General features: G+C 51.8%; 1 protein-coding gene across 1 annotated transcript; it reads left to right on the top strand.

The window, feature by feature from the left end:
- Nucleotides 1–14,739: 14,739 nt before the first annotated feature.
- On the top strand, nt 14,740–22,808 carry RFLNB (refilin B). Its single transcript, XM_082603363.1, has 3 exons — nt 14,740–15,033; nt 17,774–17,883; nt 19,690–22,808. Exons 1-3 carry the CDS (start codon nt 14,815–14,817, stop codon nt 20,018–20,020), a joined length of 660 nt encoding a protein of 219 aa, XP_082459489.1. The 5' UTR covers nt 14,740–14,814; the 3' UTR covers nt 20,021–22,808.
- Nucleotides 22,809–23,107: the final 299 nt, after the last annotated feature.

Genomic DNA, 23,107 nt, shown 5'->3' with positions numbered 1-23,107 from the left:
AAATCCTTAGAACTGTGTTGGGCCACTTAAACAATAGCCTTGGAAACACGGACACATGAAAAGCTGGCGTGCAGAAAGAGTAGTTACGTTTTACACAGTAAAGAAACTTTTCCAGTCTCTTTCTAGTATTTATCAAAATAGATAAGCCTCCTGGACCCTCAAGGTTCTATACCTTTGGGAGATATCGATTCCTGAAAATAAAGGGATTGCTTTTTTGTGTAAATATCGTTCATTTTTTCCCCCATCTGGAAGTGATTTCATGGCGCATATCGCAGCATAAAATACTACAGTTAATTAAAGCATTACTGGATGTCATTTGCTAGGATGTATTTCCGCACTGTTGACAGAAAACAGAACAGGCTATGGGAAGGAATTAGCGAGCCCATGAAGCCCCGGCTCCCCTCTCGGCGTCTACTCTTCTGCCTGGTGAAGATGCGCCCATTCCCTGACAGCCCGAAACCAGAACGTGATGTTCCTCAGCAAGGTCCCGGCATGTCCAGCGGTGGTGGAAACCCTCTGTAAATAGGTATAAAGCGTTCTGCTTCCCATTTGGAATCCTCTCTGTGCTCCGAATTTCTACCCCGTTGACCTTCCCTCCTCCACCTCCCGGCTCCAATCACAGCCTGCTTCTCCATGGGACTGCCAGAGGCCTTCTGTCCTGTGCACAGTAAGTCAATTCTGTTTCCTTAACAGCTGCGTGGGCATTTTGCAGTGAACCTCTGGGGACGTCTGATGTCCCCCTCAGCCCTGGAAAATCTGCGGCAGCGCTTCCATTAGGTTGGCTTCAAGATCATTCCCTAGTTTCCATTCTTTATTTTCACCAGCTCACCACTTCAGTAGGGTAGCCAGAAATCAATCCGATGAGAAAAGAAACATTTCCGTATACCCCACCCAGAAGAACGCTGCCAGATGATTGACCTGCCAGGTTCTCTTCCTTCTCACATACATAACCAGGTAAGTAGTGGGATCTAAAGGATGCGTCCGTTTGAAACAAAAGCAGTGTTCAGAATCCATGAAAGGGGGCAGGGGGTGTGTATAAGTAACAGGGCGGTGAAGGTCACACAAGAGGCAGCTGTGCACACGCTCTGTCAGCCACGAGGCCGTGTGAAATGTGACCTGCTCCTTACCACTCGCCAGGCCTGAGCCCCAAGTGGGTGGCCACAGCGCTTGCCCTGTCCCTGGGCTCGCTTGGACAGGATGGCCATGTGACGACACAGCCTGCTGCTGGGTGCAGGCCGCATCTGAAGCAAGCACCGGCACATGGAGCCTTTGCCTTTTTAGGTCTGCTGCCCAGGATGTGCAACTTACTCAAGCGTTTTCAAAGACTCTCCATCCTCTGCTCTCCTTGCCCCGGCAGCTGCTATTTCCGTAGCATTTAGGGATAAACCTGCAGACACTGAGAAAAGAGCTTCCTCCCTCCCCGGTGGTGTTGGCTGGACTGCCTGTTATGGAAAATGTGGCACATTTCCTCTGAATGCAAATTAGAAGGCTTGCCAAAGGCTGCTTTCCAAAAAACATGTCTTTAGAGATGGTGTCTGGTGTCCACAGAACCGATTTCAACGGACCAGTCCTGGCAGGGACAAAATTCTTGCCTGCACTCTTTTTTTTTTTGACCTTCAATGCCCAGAAAATGCTAAGCGAGATTATTTTGGGACAGGCAGACCTAATAGGGAAGCCAGAAGTTCACCAGCTATTCGGATTACTTCACAGTTGCCTTTCAAAGATGTTTCCCAAGGCCAGCGGAATCCCTATAATCAGCTGAAAAGTACCCGCCTGGTTCTTCCAATCCCCTTTGGGGATATTGATATAGAGAATGCTGGGCGATAAGAGTGATACAGAGGAAAAGCTGTGTAAATTCTTTGTCCCCTAAGAATGTTTATCACTTAATCTGAGAGCTCTGGTAGCCTCTGCTCAGCAATCAAATAGAATTTGCACAATCGCCGGTGCCTCATCCTGTTTGGGGTAATTCTTCAACACGTGAGAAATTAAGGAAGGACTTCTCAACAAAACTTCCCTTTACTTCTGGGGCCATGAAAAGTATTTACCAAGTAGGCTGCAACTTTCAGGGGCACCAGGTGAAGTGGTGGAGAGAAACTCCAGCTTCTTCTGCTTGGTTGTTTTGTGCTGATGGAAAAGGAAGGCCCTTCTCAAGCAGAGGGGAAGCGCACCACCTGCTAAAGAGACCGCATTCCACGGAATTCTTCACAGACTAAAGTCCTGCGATTGGGCTGCCTGGGGCAGCCGCAGAAGCGCTTTAGCAGGCAAATGGAAAAATGGCCAATGTTGTGTAAAGAAAACATGAGTGCACACACAGAGACACCCCCCTCCCCCAACCTCATACCCACTCCCTGCTGCAACCCTGGCACTGCTCTCAACGGATCCCAAGTGTTAGCCCCTCGGCTGGCCGGCTTGCTCAGGCGTCAGAGAAGGGCGCTAATGGGCCTTATGGTCCCAGTGGATTAAGCCCTGGGCCATAGTTGCAGCCCAGCTACTGTCTGGCATGCAAATAGTACCTGATTGTGAGCGGGCCTGAGAGATCCAGGCCATTCCATGCTATTGGGTGGGGAGGGGACTGAGTATTTACTACCTCCTGGATAGTTAAGAGACCTCATTGGATCACAACCCCTGTTAAGTGGGTATGATTTTATGGATGTGGACCTGGAAGCCTGGGGGGCAAATGATGTGCCCGAGGCGTATAGCTCGTGAGTAGCAGAGCCAGGATTGGTGTCATCCATGCTCCTTGCACTTCACAAGTGGTTTTCAAATTTATGAGACCCAACGTTACATGGGACTCTCACTCTACGAATAGATAAAAGTATTTTATTAATATATTTTGTGAGTTAAAGTATCTTTCAAAGCAAATCAGTGAGAACACTGAAACTGTTTCAGTTAAATAGAAAGCATTTCAAAGCTAAGGTTATGGATGGCAGTTGATATGCATCAACCCCAGCATCCAGTTTATTTCTGTGTTTTGCTTTGGTTGCATAGAATAGAGAAATCTTGATTTAATCCAGCTAAGAATTTGCAAACAGCAGCAGTTTTGCTTTAAACAAGCCCTCCTCCCAGTCCCAGATACTCTTTGGTTACCCAGGTGTGACAAGGACTCTTTATCCTGAGGTCTGCGTGGACAGAGCAGCCCTGGCAGTGCAGGTTAACACACCAGGGATCTGTAAAATCTTATATTTGCACCAATAACACATTCGCATGTTATTTTATTACTTTCGAATGTTCAGTTTTTAGAATAAGCTTAAAGTATGCACCCTTAAAGGGAGGTTAGAATCAAAGCCTTGTGGAGCTCCTTTGCCCCCTAAAACATCTCAAGAATTCCAGGTTCCCCAGAAGTCACTTTGGAAGCTGCTGTCCTCATCAGTGGCTGCTGCTCGAGGGGCGGGCGTGTTTGGCGGTGTCACCTTTGTACAGGAGAGAGCAGCTTTTCATCTGAGGTCCACACCCCTGAACTGTCACCCAAATCCTGTCCCAGTCACGCTGGAGGCCACCTTCTGGGTTGAGCCTTGCCGCCTTTAGAAAGAGGACATCAGAGGGCAAGGACCACTCCCGACCCCCCGCCCCTGTGCGAGGCAGCTCTTTTCTAAGAACAAAACTGTGCAACCAGAACTGGGGGAGGGGGCTTGGGCAACATTTGCAAGGAAGCCCATCCTTCTCTCAAAATCCCGACAAGCCCCAAATCTTACGTCTGAGGCCTCGCACGTCTGTCTCTGTACATGCAATGCTTCCCAACCTTTTCAGGACTTGAAGCATAGAAATGATGACATTTGTGCTCCCTTGGCATCACACTGGGGCAAACCAGTTGAAGAGGCTGCCGGGGCCATATTCATGGGCCTGGGGACTGTGGCTGCTTCAGGGGACCGCCCCCACCCCGGCCAGCCGGGCTGAGGGGATCCGCGTGGGCATTTGCTGTGCACTCTGGCCACGGCCCAGCTCTCTAGTTGGGAAGCTCTGAATTGTAGCATCAGCATTGGATGGTATGTGGGTTTATTTGTTTTTAGAACTTTGGTCAAACTTCCTCATTTATCAGTTGGGAAACAGACCGCGAGAGTTCCAATCGTGAGCTTGCCCTCCGCTGTGAAGAGGGCTGGCGAAATCCAAGCCACCTTTGAATATGCCACTTGCCACTCACCGCTCCACCCTCCCTGACTGGCCTTCCCTGGAGTCCCACCCCTCCCTTCCTCCCCCCTCCTCCACTCCCACCAAGTTTCTCAGAGCTTGTCCCCTTTTCCGTTCTGCCTGAAGAAGTGAACCAGGGCTTCCATGCTTTCTTTGATCTCCCACCACCCTCCTAGGCCGCCGTGCTACTTCTCTTGTGTCCTTCGTTACCATTTCCAACAAAAGGTTACAGCCATCACCTCCAGCCCCTAAGTGCATTCCCTCTCATTCAGCATCCATCTCAACTACCTTCCAGAAACTTCTCTGGAAGGATGACCTTCTTGCCGCACTTTCATCCTCTTTGCACTCTCCATGGATTTGGTGAGTCCTCCCTGCCCCTGGGAATTCTCCCTTCACTCCCTCGATGCCTTGCTTTCCTGGCTCCCTTAATGTCTTGGTCTCCGTCACTGATGCTCTTTTCCTTTTGAACCTTGACTGTGGTCAAGCCCCAAGGTTTTAGGCCTCCTGTGGTTTTCACTCCAGACTCCTTCAGAGAACTTTTCTGCCCAATCACAGGTATAAACACCAGCTATGCCTTCTGAGGTTTCTCAGATTTTTAGCCCTTGTCCGTCCCCTTCAGCTGACCCCAGTCTGCTTGCAGGTCCCATCATCGACTTGGGTGGAGCATCTCCAGGTACACTCGGCTCCTTTCCTGAAATTCCCCATCTCTAAAGGGCACCGCCTTCCTTTTCCTAGCTCCTCAGTCTCAAGGCCTTAGCGTAAGGCACCCTTGACAACTCTCTTTGTCAACCAATATGGTTAGTTAATCGTAAAACATTTTCTTAATGATTATACAAACACCAAGTCACAGAAACCAAGAGAAAAATCTAAGTTGCCCCAGCAAATCAAGCCTCTCAGTCCCAGTCAGGCCTGGCAGGTGGGGTTTCCCCATGGGGAAGCCCTTCTCCGTGGTCTCCCAGCCGGGCCCACGGAGTTCCTGTTTGCTCTGAGGGCTTCTGCGAAGAAGCTGGCATAAGGCTCGCTCCACTGCCCTCCTCTCATGACTGCTAACCCCAGTGATTTTGAGTGTTTCTGCATTGCTGTTTCTATTTTCTTCACCTTATAAAATATTGCAATGAAAATACTCATTTTTAAAGTACACAGTATTCATGTTAATAAGTTTAAACAATATAGAAATATATCAAAAGTCCTACTCCCCTTCCAGACTTTCTCTGCCTTACACTGTGGGGGGAGGGCACTTTGCAAACAAAATTAATATTAAGCATACTTGCATATTTTTCTACAGCTAAACAAGAAATCTTGGATATCTTTTCCCTCAGCATATATAGAGCCACTCATTCTTTTTAAGGCTACATGGTGTTTTATAGTTGAGATAGACCATCGTTTGCTTAGCCAGTCTCCTATCAGTATACAAATAGGTTTCTATTTTTTGGCAGTGAGAAACACATCACCAGTGAAAATCTTTCTGTAAGTATCTTTGCTTACTTGTGCCCACCTTTTTGTAGGCTACTCTCCTAAAATCGTTCAATTCCCATTTTAAAAGATTAAAGGGCACGCACATTTGAAATGTTGCTAGCTCTCGCCCAAATGCCCTCTGCAAAGATTGTTACACTGCACACTGCCGTCGACCGCGTGTACGTGTGTACCGTCTCCTCCACATCCTCACTTGCCCTAGATGTTTTTTCCTGCTTCTTGACTGAGAGGATGTAGTTGCAGCTCTATCTGTAGAAACCCAGTAAGCAGAAGTTCCCCTTTGGCTTTCACTGCACAAAACCAAATGTGACCCAACCAGTGCTGTGTCTTGCTGCAAGAAAACTTTCTAACTGAGCAAAAGCCCCGTGGCTTCCCTCACGGTCAGGGCTCCTAGGAGACATGCTTTGTTGGTTCGCTCATGAAAGCAGCGGTCATCCTTTGTGTATGTAGAGTGTGATATTCAGTTGAGCATCCCTTCTGTTCTTTACCTCTGCCCTTTCCCCAGATTCCATCAGCAGGCAGGGCTCCCTATATGCACTGTCTTCTAGCAGTGATGCTATGGAGATAACAGCTTAACTTCTTAGCTTCTGAACCCCTGTAGAGACTTTGTGATTCTCTAGCAGAGAAGAAAGTCTTGAACACCACGAGAGTCACAAGAATTGTTGGAATGGCGTTTTGCTTTGTTTTTGTCCTTTATCCTAAAAGTTACCCTTTACATTTTAAGAGCCAAAATGCTGGAGGACTTTGCACACAGCCAGCACCATCAGCAGAGGGACGGTGCATCTTGACATAAACATTTGTTTCCATAGAAAAAAGAGGTGGGGGGAGGGGGATTTTGACCAGCCGGTATGAATAGGAAAGGAAGAACTAGAAGGGATATGACTTGGTTTTGAGGCTGGAAGGTCATGGAGAAGAAATCCAGAACCCTACCACTCTGGGCTGAGCCCCAGTATAAGAGAAACCCCCATAAGTTTGAGGGAAACCCTGATCTAGAAGCCATTGCCTGGCTTCCAGCAATTAACCTGGGAGACTGCAGTCCCCGCAGAGAAGTGAGGTGTTCAACAAGGCACCTGAGGAGGAGAGATAGTGTCTGTGTTGTGCGGGCACACCTCACAGAGTCCCTCGCACCCCATCATGGGGAGGTGATGGCTTCCAAGCTCCCTGAGCTCCCAGAAGTAATGAAAGGGCCAGCTCATTGGAAGAGACTTCAGGCTGGGACAACTAGGGTACAGATCAGGTGGCATATGGACGTGAAAAGCAGAGGGTGGGGCTCCCCTGGTGGCTCAGTGGTTAAGAATCTGCCTGCCAATGCAGGAGACACAGGTTCAAGCCGTGGTCCGGGAGGATCCCACATGCCGTGGAGCAACTAAGCCCGCGAGCCACAACTACTGAGCCTGCGCTCTAGAGCCCATGCTCCGCAACGGGAGAAGCCACCACAATGAGAAGCCCGCGCACCGCAACGAGGAGTGGCCCTCCGGACACCGCAACTAGAGAAAGCCCATGCGCAGCAACAAAGACCCAATGCAGCCAAAAGTAAATTAAATAAAAAAGCAAAACAAAACAAAAAACTACGTTGTAGAGGCACAAATGCCAACCAGTGCCATTAAAAAAAAAAAAAAACAAAAAACAGAGGGTGGCATTCCTTGGCCAAGCAGAGCAAATTTCTCCTCCATAGAGGCCAGAGAGGTAGGAAGATGACCACGGACCAGGCACTCACCACCAGCCACCCCATCCTTGCTGCTGTGATGTTACGGAAGCCTCCCCAGATGCCACCCAGGCAAAAGGGAAGGATGAGAGTAGTAATTACCCAAGGGCCACTAGTCATTTTCCAGAACTATACTGTGAGCAAGACACTGTTCCAGTCTAGAGAGAAACTGGGGGTTTACGAGCTAAACTGAGCTCAGTTTAAAAAAATAAAAAGAGAATTAACCTTTTTTTTTTTTTTTTGCGTTACGTGGGCCTCTCACTGTCGTGGCCTCTCCCATTGTGGAGCACAGGCTCTGGACACGCAGGCCCAGCGGCCATGGCTCACAGGCCCAGCCGCTCCGCGGCATGTGGGATCTTCCCGGACCGGGGCATGAACCCGTGTCCCCTGCATCGGCAGGCGGACTCTCAACCACTGCGCCACCAGGGAAGCCCAGAATTAACCTTTTGTATGCCAGAGTACAGTCACAAAACAATACCCGTGACAAGCGCAAAAGGAAAAGTAACAGCTTGCTGCCGTGTCCTTGACATGGCATTTCCAGGAGCACAGCTGGACTAAACCAGCCACCCTAACTCTTGCTTCCCTTTGTCACCAGTGCAACATCTTTGCAGGATGCATGTCCGGGAGTGGAGCTAATTGACTCCAGAGGCAATGAACTTGGGGCACTTGTCAAGTCTGCAGTGCTCTCCACTCAGTGAATCTAAGCCAGGGGAGAAGGATGACCAGATCTTCAGAGACCTCATGGCAGAGCTTTGGTCATCATCTCCTCCTCCCTTCTATGCCTGCCTGTTCCTTATTTGCTGCTTTAGTATCAGCACAGGTGTCACTCCCTCCAGAAATCTTCCCCCAGTCTTCACCTCCCTCCCTCCACCAGGCTGGTGAGGCTCTCTTTGTGCTCTCACACTTTGTCTCGCACAAAGTAGGCCCTTGGTAGGTGCCGATTGAATGAATGGGTCTTGCAGGAGAGCACACACGAACCCCAAAATCTCTAACCCAGAGCAGGTTTTGGTAAGAGCTCTCAGCCTTGGGAGTAGAGGTGAAATGGATTCTGGGGAACAAGAACAGGGTATCTGCTGATCAACAGTCTTCCAACGAGGAACACAAAGCCCAGATTCCTTAATGTCCGTGTGTGATGGAAGGCCTGGGCTGCGCTCGTATTAACTGCTCTTTTTATTACAAGCGTGGAGAATAGGTAGGCATTGTGCCCTGTCTTGGGCTTTGTAAGATGATGATATCTGACATTCTAGAAGCTTCTGCTTCCAACACAGCCTGCTAACAGCAGAAGGTCCTTTCTCAGATGGCAGACAGCCTTGATGCTAAAAAAGGCATCCCTGGAAATAGCAGAGTCTACCTTTCAGTCTTTGAAAAGCAAGGTGTTGAGATGGGAGTTGGGTGATATGTGATGGGTGTCTGGTGGGGCAGGGGGCCCAGCTGGGACTGAAGTCAAGTATCCCCGTCATTCTCAGGTCCAGATGCGCTCTTTGCACGCAGGACCTGGAAGCCTCTTAGAGAAATCCCAAGAGAAGGGCCCAGAAGGGTAAGCCTGGCTCAGGTGAGGGGGATTTGGAATTCAAAGGGGTTTTCTGCTTGCTTGTTTTACTATTTGTCTCTTGGCCCAGGCCTGCACGGTTCAAGGTGAATCCTAGGGCAGGAAGCAGGCATAAAGGAAGCCGCACTGCATCAGGACCACCCTGTAAACGCAACCAGAAAGGGGGAGAGGCACTTAGCTGCGGACCACAGCACAGCTCGGGCACCTCCAAGCTACGTGGCCCTCCCCCTGCACCAGCACTGGTAACAGTGCCCCGGGGCTTTGGTACCCACAGCGATGGCGTGGCTGCAGCCCCTCTCTAAGTGCCTGGTGGAGCTGATGGTGGTCTCTGCAAGGGCAGCCTGTTGGAGGGCCGCCGTGTGGGGCACTGTCCCCCAACTTAGCAGAACCAGAGGCTGGGGCAGTGGATGCAGGAAAAGGAAAAGAAAATTAATGGCAGGAGTCCTCTGCATATAACCAGATTTATTTATGAGCATATGAGAGACAGAGATTTCCAGAAATACTTGTCATTGGTCGGGGTCATCCTGCAGAAGTACAAGGCAAGAGTCAATAAAATTCCAGTTGACCCCCAGCTGATACGACCTGGGAAAACATGAGACTCATGGAATTTTTCATTGGTACCTCTGCTCTCACCTCAAGTTCCTACCCCACCCCTGGCTAATTTTCCTCAAAACTGAAAAACATTTCTTCAAAGGCATGTAAATGTCTTCGGCAAGTCTCAGGAGCTCCCAACAGTACATAGTTGCAAACCACAGCCGCCTCCCGCTGGTGGGTATTCTGCTTTGAATTTGGGGGAGGAGAGGAATGCACTTAGGGACACTGGCTCCAGGGAAGGACAGCAGAGCCAATTGGCCGCCCCCAGGCTCCCACTCTCCACCCTTTCCCACGCAGCCTACAGACCGAAATCCCCCCGGGGGTCCTGGAGGCTGCCTTTGGAGAGTGGCTGTGCAGACTGGCCAATTGTTGCCTGCACACCCTTCTATCACACCCTTCAGCCAAGGAGCCAAGGGTCTTAACTTCAGTTGCTCAACTAAGGGCTATTTTTCTGGGCTGCAAGTCCTTGTCTGGTGTGAATACGCAGAACGGAGCCAGGAGTGCAAGTGTATTGATGTCGTTCCAACGAGGCCGCGAGCCCCAGCTCTTTGCAAAATCCCATCTGGGTTTTATTTTGCAGATGCCACGGCCCTTTTTCTGTGTAACTAGGGAGCTTTTGGGAGAACAGCTCTCAGCTTACACTTAGGAGGCCTCAAGGGTGGAGCCTGTATTTGGGGTCCTCAGATTCCCCACACAGGGGTCACTGGCCTGACTCCACCCCAAGCTTCATTTGGTGTCTGGGTGAGTGTCACCACTGAGGCTGGGCCAGATCCCACCTCTCCACCTGACCTGGTGGTCTCCCAGGTGAGAGGTCAGAAAAGGAGCCTGGGGGCTTCCCTGGTGGTGCGGTGGTTAAGAATCTGCCTGCCAGTGCAGGGGACAGGGGTTCAAGCCCTGGTCTGGGAAGATCCCACATGCCACAGAGCAACTAAGCCCATACGCCACAACTACTGAGCCTGCGCTCTAGAGCCTGCAAGCCACAACTGCTGAGCCCGTGTGCCACAACTACTGAAGCCCACATGCCTAGAGCCCGTGCTCTGCAACAAGAGAAGCCACCGCAATGAGAAGCCCATGCACCGCAACTGAGAGTAGTCCCTGCTCACTGCAACTAGTGAAAGCCCACGCGCAGCAACAAAGACCCAACCCGGCCAAAAATAAATAAATAAATAAATAAATAAATTTTATAAATAAATAAATATTTTTTTAAAAAAAAAAAGAAAGAAAGAAAAGGAGCCTGTTCCCTCAGGCCCATTTTGCTCTGAAATGGCCAGCCTTTGGTGTCCCTGGCCTCCGGTTCAGGCCACCTTTGTGAGTCCCGGGAGCACAGAGGTATGAACCAAGCTCACCAGCGCATGTGTGCACAGACTCCTGTGGGCTTGGCTGTGTCAGTACATCTTTTTTTTTTTTTTTTTTTGCGGTGCGCGGGCCTCTCACTGTTGTGGTCTCTCCCGTTGCGGAGCACAGGCTCCGGACGCGCAGGCTCAGCAGCCATGGCTCACGGGCCCAGCCGCTCCGTGGCATGTGGGATCTTCCTGGACCCGGGTACGAACCCGTGTCCCCTGCATCGGCAGGCAGACTCTCAACCACTGCGCCACCAGGGAAGCCCCAGTACATCTTTTTAATGCAGTTTCTTTATCGAATATGGCAGTTCCCTTTCCATGCTCTTTAAAACCAATAACCTTAATCTTAAGACACTTAAGGAAACAAAATAAAGTCCTATTTTTTTAAGCATTTTGGTTGACATGGGTGTATATGAACGCAAGGGGGGACCTGGTTTAATACTAAAGCCAAGCCACTGCCTCATGGTTCCCGGAGCCCGGAGACCCAGGGGGCTGAGACCGCAAGGTGCCTGGGGCCCTGGGCACATGCCAGCATGCTGGAGCCCGCAGTGCTTTTAATCCACTGTCTGGCTGGGTTTACTGAAAACAAGCTGCTCCAAAAACAATAAGCAGCCACTGTTGTGGGGGGTCCCGCCCTGCTCTTGTCTGACTCAACTCCCGTTTGGGCATCAGCTTAATTTAGTGGAGAAAAAGGGACAATGCAGGATTGGCATTCATTGTGACGCAGCTTTGTTCCTCAGACCCTGCTGGAGAGGCCTCAGGGCCAGAAGCCAAGTCCTATGAGGACACCAGTCTCTGTGATCCAGGCAGGTGATGATGGCCACTCGGAAAGGACAGCTCTGAGAAGAGGCCGCTCTTTCGGCAGGGTCCGTGGTCTCGTTTTGTGCAACTCACCCCTGATTTCTAGGCGCAACCCAGATGCTCCTCAAAAGAAGGCCTGTCTTCGAAGCCAGACCAGGAGGGGGTAAAGTGGAATCCATTGTCTTTCCCAAGCCTTGGTTAGAGTTTTTTGGGTTTTTTTTTTTAAGAAACGTCCTTTGGAAAACAATCTGGCAGAACATGTAGGACAATGATGAGCCCAGGGCATGGGGCTCTTCCCAAGGACTATAGCAGATATGCAGTGCGGACTCACGGTTCAGGGCTAACGAAACACAGCTGTCTTCCAGGGTTGGTGCTGCATGGCTCCCATGAGGTTACAAAGGAAGTCCCTCTGCTCTCCCACCCAGGGGCACTCATGGGCAGGCTGAATTCAGATGGTTCCTGTCGTAAGAACCCCTCTGCTCATCTCCACCAGGACTGCCACGAGTTCACGGAGATGCAAGTGCAGGCAGGACACCTGGGCCTGGCCGGGCATGCCCCGCACGTTCTCCTCGGAACCCAAGCAGCTTCCAGTCAGCTCCAGCTTATCTCTGAGCTCTCTGAAGACAGTCTGGACAGGAGAGGACAAACCTGGGGTCCCAGGTGTCTTCTGATTGGCTCAGCAGGGTTCTGGGAACCATGGAGGGGAAGACTTTGGTGCAGCTTCTCCATCAGCGTCAGGTGCCCGGGCTGAATTCCTCTTGAAGCCCCTCCAGTTTCCTTTGTGTGTATCAGTGCTGGGCTCCTCTGTAAGGAAGGAGGCCAGGGTATGCAATCAGTTTACGCTTTGGGAGCTCCTTGGCAATTGTCCTGAGGCTGAGGATGTCCTGATCTCTATTAAAAAAGCCAAGATGTTCTTCTGGAGTTGAGGAGAGGTTATGCTGGGGATCAGACAGCACTGTCATAGGCTGGAGCTCAGGACATAGATGCTTCCTGGGTCCAGTTTGATGGCTGAGATGCCCACGTGAAGTCCTGGGCCACCTGCTTGATGACCCCAGTGCCAAGGAGGAAGGGGTGCCTCAAAGGTGTCCCCTTGATCTGCCTGGACCCTCCAAAGCTGGCAGCTTCACACTCCCTTGCTCACTTCAGCAGTTTTGATGTCTCTGTGGATCTCTGTCAGAACGTGAGTAATCTAAGCCCTTCAGAATTCCCCTGAGAAGGTGGCAATTCAGGGCTCCCCCTAGATTCCATGTTTTAGCGGGTCCAGGTGGCGATCGCTCCCAAGACAGTCCACAACGATCCAGGCTTTGGTGGAGACAGTAGCTGCCCTGGCCTAGCATGATGACCTTCCTCAGTCTCATCCTCCTCTTCCGGACTCATGACCTTGGAAGAGGGAGCAGTTGCCATCTTCCTGGACACCTTTTCCCAGCTGGCCAAGCTTAGGGAAGAGTTCTCAGGATCTACATGGGAATGCTGGTGGGCAAACTCCCGCTAGGGCGCCGAGTCCTGCCACTGCCAGCAGACCGCCTTTCCACACCCCCAGGAAGCTCTTAGATTCCTCCCGTGATGCCCCGGGTTGGGGGCAGTCTGGGATGTGCAGATGGTGAGGTCAACAGGGGTAGGGAATTGTAGCCACACAGTTGGCCCAATCTCTAAGACCCACTGCTTACAGTACGTCCTTGCAGGAACCATTGATCCAGGACTGTGCACACTTGATTTTATAATCTGTTCCCACAGGTCCTGAATGAATGACCTCCAGCACACAGGCACGTACCCGGTTTTATTCTCTATGGAGGGGATGATCCTGGGCTTTCTGGTCACAGCAAGCTGCGTTGTACCAGCTGTGTGACTTGGGGCAAGTCAAATTCCTTCTCCGTTTCCTTACCTGAAAGTGATGAGTGAGGAGGATAGGAGGGCTGAACTTTTCCAACAAATCTCGAACATCTACCTGCTCTAAATTTGGACTTCACCAGGTCCCAAGCAGGACAAGGATCCTTTGTTTTTGCAAGGACACAGACTGGCCTGCTATGGTGGGGCGTGCACCACGCCCACCTCTCATCTAGCCAGGGAAGTCCCTAGTCCACGGCACTGCTCCTCTCCAGAGCTGGCACCTGTGGGCTAGGTCTGGGCAAGCTCCAGCTTGAGGCCCTAGTTGGGCACCCATCAGAAACCCCCAGGGTAAGTGGCTGGTGGAAGGCGGGGACTTCCTATACTTACTGATAATCAGGGAGGTCTCTGTTAGAAACAGTACTCGAACTTTCTAGTACTTTTAGATTTGAGAACAGCCCAATTCTACAGCTGGCAGCTACTGCAACAAGTTCCCACTCAGATAGGGCTTCTCTGTCAAACTAAGGAGGAAGAAGTCCCCCGTCTGAAAAGCTGTGACCCCCACCAGGGAGCCCCTGGCCCTTCAGACAGCCGGTGGGCAGCCTGCTGAGCCCGTCCATCTGGTTCGAGGTCCAGTCTGCGCCCACGCAGAATTTTCCTGCCAGGTGTGGCCACGGCCTGTTCCGCTGAGCACCCAGGCCAGGGAGTGATGCGCTCCTCCCAGCTCCGCCCGCACCCCCCAGCCCCTGAGCCCCCTGAGGAGAAACGGAGTAGGCGCTCTTTTCCTCCGGGGCAGAAATGAGAGCCAGACACAAACTGAGAGCCCGCCCGCTGAGCCAAGAGGCGGCTGGAACCATACGAAGCACATTAACTATTAATAATTTCCAGTTGTTTGCTCGCTGGGTTCAGCCGGCTCCCCCGGCCTCTGCGGGCCCGGGCTCTACTCTGCCTCCCGCCCGACGCCAGGGCTCGAGATATGAGCTCCTGCCGGCTTGGCTGGGCCAGGGCGAGGGGACAAGGTGCCCTCGGGCCCGGCGCGAGAAGGGTACAGGGTCGGCTTGCTGAGGGGCGTGTGGCCGAGCGGAGCGGGGGCCCGGGTCGGCGCCCCCAGTTACTGTGATCGGCCGCTCGGGGCGGGCTGAGCGGCCGGGAGGAGCGCAGCGCGGGCTGCGCACGGCGGGAGCGCAGCGGCCCCTGGCGCCCGGCCTGGCGGCTCCGCCACTGCGGGCGGGCGAGTCGGGCCCCGGGCGGGGCGGGGCGGGGCGGGGCGGGGCGGGGCGGGGCGGGGCGGGGCAGGAGGCGGGCCCGGGAGCGCGGAGACCGGCGGACCCGGACGGCGCGCGGGCGGCGGGCAGGGAGGGCGGCCGGCGGGCAGCGGCCCCGGCCCCGCCGCGCGCACCGCCATGGTGGGCCGGCTGAGCCTGCAGGATGTGCCCGAGCTCGTGGACGCGAAGAAGAAGGGCGACGGCGTCCTGGACAGTCCGGACTCGGGGCTGCCCCCCAGCCCGAGCCCCAGCCACTGGGCGCTCGCGGCGGCCGGGGGCGGCGGCGGCGGCGGCGGGGAGCGGGCGCCGGCCCCCGGGGCGCTGGAGCCCGACGCGGCGGCCACCCCCGCGGCCCCGGTGAGTGACCCCGCCTCGGCCCCTCCCCCCATCCTCTCCATTCCCCCGCGCCCGGGCCCCGGAGACCCCCAGGCGGTCGTGTCGGCCCTACCGGGGCACGCTGTCCCCGCCGCCGCCCGCCCGTCGGCCAGCGCTGGGAGCCCGGGGCGGGAGGCGCGGCGAGAGCCCGGCCAGCTGGAGCCGGTGGCTGGAAAATTGTCATCGCCTGGGAGGCCCGGGAGCCCCGGGAAAGGCGACCACCTCCTCCTCCGTTCGGGGTGACGGCCCCCGGGGCTGCCAGGCTGCGGCTCGGCCACATTCCTGACCCTGCCGGGCTGCAGGGGTCCAGGAACACCGAGAGCAAACTTCCCCCGGCACCTCCGGGCTTTGCCCTCGCCCCCGGTGGCTCCACCGGGCCTGCTTCCCCTCCCGGTGGGTGTTGGGGAGAGGGCTGTACTCGGGCTCCCTGATTCAGGGAGCAATGGGGGCCAGCTTTGGGGGACTGTTAGTGGCCTTGGAGGGGACCTTTTCAGATCCGTGGCCCCTCTTGTCCCGTCACCTAACCCGTGTCTGGCCCATGATGGGTGGGAGGCCTTTAGGTGGGTGGAAACTTTCAAAAATGAGTCCTCTTACTTTATTTAAAATTTTTTATTTAAAGAAAAAACACCATGTCCCTTTTACCTTAGAAATGGCTCACATGGTGGTGTTTATTGCCTTTACCTAGAGCCCAGGGGACCCACATCCTGCCTACAGTCAAGCTGAAAGTGGGGCTCTGAGGCCACCCCTCCCCCTTGGGGATGGGTGTTTGCAGCCTTCTCCCCTGGGTGAAGTAGTCAGTGGCAGCTGCTGCTCCTCAGGGACCCACCCACTTTGACGGTGCGTGGAATTCTTGACCAGTGATCCTGTGTCCCGGTGGACATCAGTGCATCCTCTCACTTCCATTTAGAAGGCAGCACTTGCTTCATCTTGGCCTTCAGAACCCTCGCCATCTGGCCCTTTTTAGCCTCATCTTCCACATCCCCTGACCACAGGCAGGTACACACATGGGTGCCTCTGATGTTGCTCCTCCCCCTGGTGTGCCTTTTCCCTCCCAGCCATCCCCTTCTACCTCTCCCAACACCCAGCTGGCTTTTCCACCTGTCAAACCCTTGCCAGCCCTGCAGTGCCCAACTTGTCACCTCCTCTGGGAAGTCTTCCTGGATGCTTCCCAGAGCCATGCCAAAGGCTGTGACTTCGTCCCCTTTCCCTGGTAGGCCCCTTGTTCATGCGTAGAACCCCTGCTGCCCCGCCCCACTCCCAGCCTGCACTGGACCTGGCTGGGTGCTCAGGGAGCGTTGGGTGGCAGGGATGAGGGAGCAGGGGCAAGAGAACCGAGTGCTTGTCTGGATATCTGTGAGTACTGGGTGGCGCCTACCTCCTCTTGGTGGCTGCGTTGTCCTGCAGCCCCCAGGACTCCCGGAAGGCACCCCCAAGTTGGGGAGTGTCTGGCAGCTAGAGAGCTTGGGACAGTGCAGGGCCCCCTGTCACTGCTGGGGGCTGTTTCCTAAAGCTCTGTGGCAGCCGGTGCCCACACCTTACCCCCTCCCCCAGCTGGGTTCTCAAGCCCCAGTGGGGGCTTATTAAGCTCTCCCCCCACCAAGTTCAGGGCTGGACCCTGGGGTCCCCCTGCCTCTCCCTGACCTACCTGGTCCCCTTTGGCTTTTGCATGTCCACCCTGTGCCCCCACTTGCCACCTTGTCCTGGTAACATAAGAGTCTTAGAGTCAACCTTCTAGAAATGTCTGCTTCCTGGAAGACATGGGGGTGGGGCTGCCACTGCCATACCCTGGCCCAAGTGTAGGTTCTTCTCTCAAATCAGGCAAAGAAAATGACAGCTCCCAGTTAGCCCAGGAACCCAAAAGGCTGGTCTCTGTTGCTCACTTAACATAGAAGCCCTGATTCCAGTCAGGTCAGGTGAAAACCCAGCAGCTGTGTGGAGGATGGTCCCGTCTCTTACTCAGGCTACTTGGTGAATCAGAAAGCCCAATGCTCTGACCAGGCTGGAAGGCGGTGAACCCCTGGGATGCTGTGCTCTGGCTCTTTGAGTTTTCTGGATAGTGGAAGGTGACATAGAGAACTTTCTGGTGTTCATCTTCCCAATGAGTTTGCAGATTCCTCCATCTTGGCTGGGTATTGATCTGGTGGTCTCAGAGGTAGAGGACATGGGGGAAGTTGGACTGAATCTTCAGTGTAAAAAAACAAAAATCCCTTGTAGCATTTCTCTTTGTTGGTTTTGGCCTTTTCTGAAGAGTTGCTGAGACAATGACAGGGTTGGGGGCACATAATTGAAGGTTCTGGTTAGTGTGGTCCCAGTTCATGGCGGTTTTCTCACCACCTTGCTGCGGGATGATGCAGCAGCCCTGGGGTCTGGCAGCGGTCACGACGCTGAGCTGTAATTTGTTTCCTCTTTTCATCCTTCCACAAAACCTTATCGATGGAAAGGGACACCCCCTGGATGTGCAAATAAGGTCACAGGGCATATGCTGTGACTCTGCTGAGGGCACACATTCATGATAGGCCTGGGATTCGAGCAGACCTCTTGGCATCCTCTGTGCCCTGTCCGGTGGTCTTCCCGTGCTGTGGGTCAGCCCTTCGCTGGCATCATTCCCTGGAGGGTGACACAAATCTCAGTTGGGCCCATCAGCTGGAGGCTAGAGCCAGGACCTTCTGCGGGGAAAGCATCGGATGGGCCTGTGATCTAACTGCATTTTCTATTGTTGCAGAATCCAGCTTCTCTCCCCAACGCCCTGGGCTCTGGCTGCTCGCCAAGGTTATGCCCCCTGTCATTTGGCGAAGGAGTGGAGTTTGACCCCTTACCACCAACTGAAGTAAGGTAAATATAGCGGGCCGTGATTTCATTTTATTTCTATTTTCAATTTTTTGTTCCAGTAATTAATGCTTGTTATTCAAAAAAAAATAGTCAATGACAAAAGTGTGCTAAAGACTCTTCTAGTTTGGTGGGTACTCTTTCGGATGTTTTTTCTGTACTCTAACCATTTGAATACAGATAGACTTACTAAAATAAAAACGAAATCGTGTTATACATAAAGTCCTGCAACTTGCTTTTTGCACTTCACTTATCATGGCCATCAGATGTTTAAAAATTTGTAATAAAGTAATTCCTCTTTCGAGAAGCTTCTTTCCACATCTCCCCACCCCCACCCCAGTGTCAAGGTGCTGTGACCTTGCCTCAGGTTCTAATTTTGCTGGGCAAGTACCGTTCTTCTTCCTCCGGGAATTTATCATCCAGGCTCATCTGGGAGCAGAGATCCATTGAGAGGCTCCATTAAAGATATGTCTTTTTAGAGAAAGGAATTTTACTTTTGGTAGCTGGTGGCTTTAGAGATGGAGTTCTGTTGCATGAATACAAAGGGCCCTTTGACACAGAACAAAGGAGGCTCACCAGTTTGGAGGTGAGCAATTCAGCCTTTTATTCCTGAGGAGCTTGTATTTTGAACAAAATGGGGACATGACTTCATGACATGAGCGTCCCAGCCTTTTAACCTACTTGCCCAAGGCGAAGAGATGTTTCCACTGGACTCATTTTAAAAAAGAGTGCCGACTCTTACTCCCCAACCAGTGGGTAGGGGCTGGCGAGGGGCAGTGCTGTTCAGTTTGTCTATGTGTGATGCATATTTTTTATTTTATGTTTTATTTTGTAAATTTCTTGGCCGCGCCTCGCAGCATGCGGGATCTTAGTTCCCCGACCAGGGATCGAACCCTCACCCCCTGCAGTGGAATCGTCGAGTCCTAACCACTGGACTGCCAGGGAGGTCCTGCTGGTGCATATTTTAGTATCTATGAAGATGCCATAATTAGGAAGTAATATGAATTCATGCTTTGCTTCCAAAAAAAAAAAAGTTTCCCAAATTGCCCAAGAAGGACTTTAAAAAAATTATAAAGTAGCTGCTGAGGAACGTGGATGTGAATTTATTTTATGGAGAACAAGACTGTAATTGGCTGTGATGCATAAGGTCAGATCTCGGTTCCCTGGGTTTGAGGGAGTCTCCAAACCGAAGGCAGAGATGGCCCCAATACTAGTATTTGGTATCACCGAGCTTTCAGAACCAGCATTCAGGATGTCTGGGTTCCCTTCTCCTCTCATTAAAGAGCTGATTGTTCACTTCAGGGGATAGAGAAACCACTCATCCCCTGTGGACAGGAGAATCTGCCTTGTTATATATAATCATTCCCACAACAGCAGTCGCGGTGTTAACACTCTCCCCCATTCTACTGGGCACCTTTTTCAGAAAGAGGAAACAGGCTTGGAAGTTAAGTAACTTGGCCAAAGTCTCAAAGCTTAAGTCAGCGGGAGCCGACTCCAGGGGCTGCCCCCTGCAGTGAGGAACAGTGAGTGCGGGTTGAACTTGGGACTCCTGCACGTCCGCACTGAAACCCCAGCTCTACCGCTCCCTCCCACTGTGACCTTAACCTCGGCACCCCGATTTCTTCTCCCAGGGTTGTTGGGAAGATGAAATTAGATCCTGGAAGTAAAGCGCTAGGACAGGAGCACACAGTGAGCACGTTATAAACTCCGTGCGGCTTCTCCCTAGAGTCTCAAGGTTCAAGGTCACGGTAGGGATCCCTGCTCCCCCAGCTCAGAGGAGCGGCTTCACGCTGCCTTATGTCTCCCGCTCAGGTACACGTCCTCCGTCAAGTATGACTCAGAGCGACACTTCATCGACGACGTCCACCTGCCCCTGGGCCTGGCGGTGGCCTCCTGCAGCCAGACCATCACCTGCATCCCCAGTTGCACGTGGCGCAACTACAAGGCTGAGGTGCGCTTTGAGCCGCGCCACAAGCCTGCCCGCTTTCTCAGCACCACCATCGTCTACCCCAAGTACCCCAAGACCGTCTACACCACCACCCTGGATTACAACTGCCGCAAGACACTGAGGAGGTTCCTGTCCAGCGTGGAGCTCGAAGCCATGGAGCTCGTGGGTGGTGATTACCTGTCAGAGGAGAGCTGACTGCAGCAGGCCGGGGGGCTGGCCCGGCTTTCCTGCCCAGCTTGGGTTGGGCCAGGCTGCCCTTGTGTGTCATTCCAGCCCCAGAAGAGTCTAACTCAGAGATACCTCTAAGCCCAACCTGGGGAATAAAAAAAAAAAAAAAAAAAAAAAAGTCACAACATCTTCTGATTATTGAAAGAATTTGATTTTTTACAATTTTTTCCAATTGTTTTTAAAAGGAGTGTGTTTCCTAGTTTGCTGCTACGTAGCTTCCCCGAAGTCTCAATTTGATGAGAAAATAAAAGGATGGCTAGAGCAAAAGGAAAATGGCCACACTCTGAAATAGGGAAGAGGGGAGCGCTCTTCTTCCGTCGGTCAGTTTGTCTGAGGAAGAGCGTGGAAAAAATCTCTGAGATGGAAAAAGTGAGTTGGAAGAAGTTTCTGCCCCGGTGTCTTCACTGCTACGAAAGTGGTGCTCATTCAGTGAGCTGTGACACCCATATGGGTTCAATCTGTGGAGAGTTGAGTTCCATTCTGGTTTTTTAAATTTTCATTTGTATTTCCTGTTAACCAAAACTCTTGGAATTCTCTAAATCTTTTTTGTGATATCAAAAAACCCCAAACCACAATGTAAGATGCCTTTCAAAAAAAAGAAAGAGAGGAAGGAAGGAAGCAAGGAAGGCGTTCACCCTGTGCTTGCCTCCAGAGTGGGGTCAGATCAACGGGTGGCTGAGTCTGGGGGCAACAGCTTGGTTCTGGTTCCTTCCATGGGTGGGTTCCAAGCTCGGGCTCTGGCGAAGTGCCTTGAACCCCTGGCATCTGGTAATGTCTCCACAGGCTTGTGTAACTCTCCTGATATGTATTTTGGGGTTTCCAAATACTTTCCTAGTTTTTTCATAAGGCGAAACATAGCAGAGGGTCCTCTGGAGAGAAATGGCATTTTGAAAGAATGCTTAGGGAAAACACTTTTGGGGGAGTCCACAGGAGGCGTTTCACTCACAGTGGGAGCCGACGGTCACACCTAGGACTTGACACCCCCGGGGAGGAGGTGGACACAGATGTTTCTGGTGATCTGGGTCATCGGGGTGGTCGTCCTTTCCAGTGACCTTGGGTCAACACTGCGGAGGAATTCTGCTGGTGCCTGAGGCCTAAGCGAAAAACAAGGAAATCCACCTCCCTGACTCCAGCCAAGGGAAGCAAAGGAGAATTGAGCATAGGGAATGATGCCACAAGTCAGGCTCTAAAACCTGGGCACTGGGGTGACCGTACACGTCTAAGCGATCGTTTTAGTGTGACAATCATGGCATTGCGTGTGAATGGAAGAAACTGTGTGAATTCAGCTGAACGGGCCGCAGAAGCGGGAACACAGGCTGGGCCAGGTCAGGAGGGCACGGAGGCCAGGCTGCCTCTGGCCTTCAGCCTCCTGCCCGCCCCGCCTCACCCGGCCCATACGTCTTTCTCCTGCCGATCCCCGTGGATTTTGAGTAAAGAAAGTGGCAGATGGCGTTTGCTCTTCTGATATCAGAGAGAACAAAACCGTGGGTATTTCCTTTGAATGCATCCAAGTTATGTCAAGTGCTTGGGGCTTGCAGAGTCCTGGAAGCTCGGACTCCCGCTGTATCTCCGGGTTTGTGCTGATGGCTTCCATCTGTCCTGAAAGGAGAATTGAGAGTTCTCTGGGTACCCTGGAGCCACAGCAGGGACTTTTGTTCTGAGGAGAGCAGGTGTGATGATAATCACTGTCATTTAAAGTCATCAGAGGCCTAGAGGGCCAAACGGTCTGCTGTCCTCTTCAGGTTGAATAGTGTTTAGTCTGTCGTGCACCTAGTTGGAAGCATCCCTTCCGTGGAGCCTGTGATCAGCTCCATGGTCCTGAGTTTACCAGCGTGAAGCTCAGCAGGGACCCCTCGAGGGGTCACTCCAAGACCCTGTAATCTCCTGTCTTCATGCAGAGCAGCCTCCTGCGTTTGGAAGAGTCAATTACGCAGCATGTATTGATTAAAAATGGGTTTTTCTCTCTGATTTCATAATCTTGTCATTTAAGACAAGTGGTAAATGTGATTTTTAAACTATGGTAAGAGAATTCCCAAGGTTTTGCTCTGGCCCAGTGGAGACACTTGATGAGCCCAGGACAATGTCATGGGCAGCTCGGCCAGAGAGACGAGGGGTAGAGAATGTGGCCTTTAAACAGCCCCGTGCTGAGATGCATGTATGAGATTTTTTGATATGAAATATATCAGTAAAGTAAGTAGAAGTGAGCGACTGTACATGTGTCATGTGAATGGAAAAGCAGATTTTGTTTTAAGTTATTCAATAGGGACCAGACTGTAGTTCTCTCAGATCCTTTCTTTTTCTCCAAATCTGTGTTGCTGAAAGTTGCAGAAGAGGAAGCATGTGAAGACATAAGGGGATACGTCAGGGTGGATAGCATATTGTCGATCTGTGGTGGATTCATGTTAGTTTGCAAGGTGGAAGTGATGATTTTTAAAACCCACTGATTAAAAACAAGCATTCCTAAGGGAGTCTGGGAAACACCATTTACTTATGAATTAAAAAGTCTTTTTTCTCAGACTCTTAAATTGTGTCTTTTATGTAATAAAGATGATTTGTATTTTCAGAGAAAAGTTTTCTTTTGAAATCACAGACCTTTGAAAAAGAGTAAGTACCTTTTCATTTGATACATTTCCTGTTTCTCACCTTAGGAATAGTATTTGATTAAAACAACTTTTTAAATTTATCTTTGACATCTGTCTCACTTCATTTTGTTTTATGATTTCTTCATTTAATAATAAATTATCCTTTAAAAACACTTGGAGATGCTTCCTTTTTTTTTAAATAAACTCATAATGCCTGGTTAAGAAAAGTGAGAGAAACGGCTCCTCCTCTTGAGAAATTTTAAGACGTGATTATGTATTAATATTACAATACTTCTGACTGGGGTATGCGTTCTCCTGGGGGTACAAGAAGATTTTCCAAGGGGTTCCTGGGCACAGGAATTTTAAGGAATTTGTTCCCAGATTTGATGTGTACTCTTTCCCAAAGCCGATCTGCTCGAGATGCACCTGTGAATGATGTTGTCAAGCCAGCACCTTCCCACCTCCCCTTTCA

The sequence above is a fragment of the Mesoplodon mirus genome (assembly GCF_964341445.2).
Source record: "Mesoplodon mirus genome assembly, chromosome: 18".
Lineage (NCBI taxonomy): Eukaryota > Metazoa > Chordata > Mammalia > Artiodactyla > Ziphiidae > Mesoplodon > Mesoplodon mirus.
The sequence above is the reverse complement of the archived record's forward strand: the minus strand, read 5'-3'. Positions and strand labels throughout refer to the sequence as shown.

Bases quoted from the DNA above. Each gene is read 5' to 3' on its own strand.
- RFLNB (XM_082603363.1), top strand. From the start codon at position 14,815: ATGGTGGGCCGGCTGAGCCTGCAGGATGTGCCCGAGCTCGTGGACGCG. The intron at 15,034-17,773 runs GTGAGTGACCCC...CTATTGTTGCAG, and splicing joins CGGCCACCCCCGCGGCCCCG to AATCCAGCTTCTCTCCCCAA. The intron at 17,884-19,689 runs GTAAATATAGCG...TCTCCCGCTCAG, and splicing joins TTACCACCAACTGAAGTAAG to GTACACGTCCTCCGTCAAGT.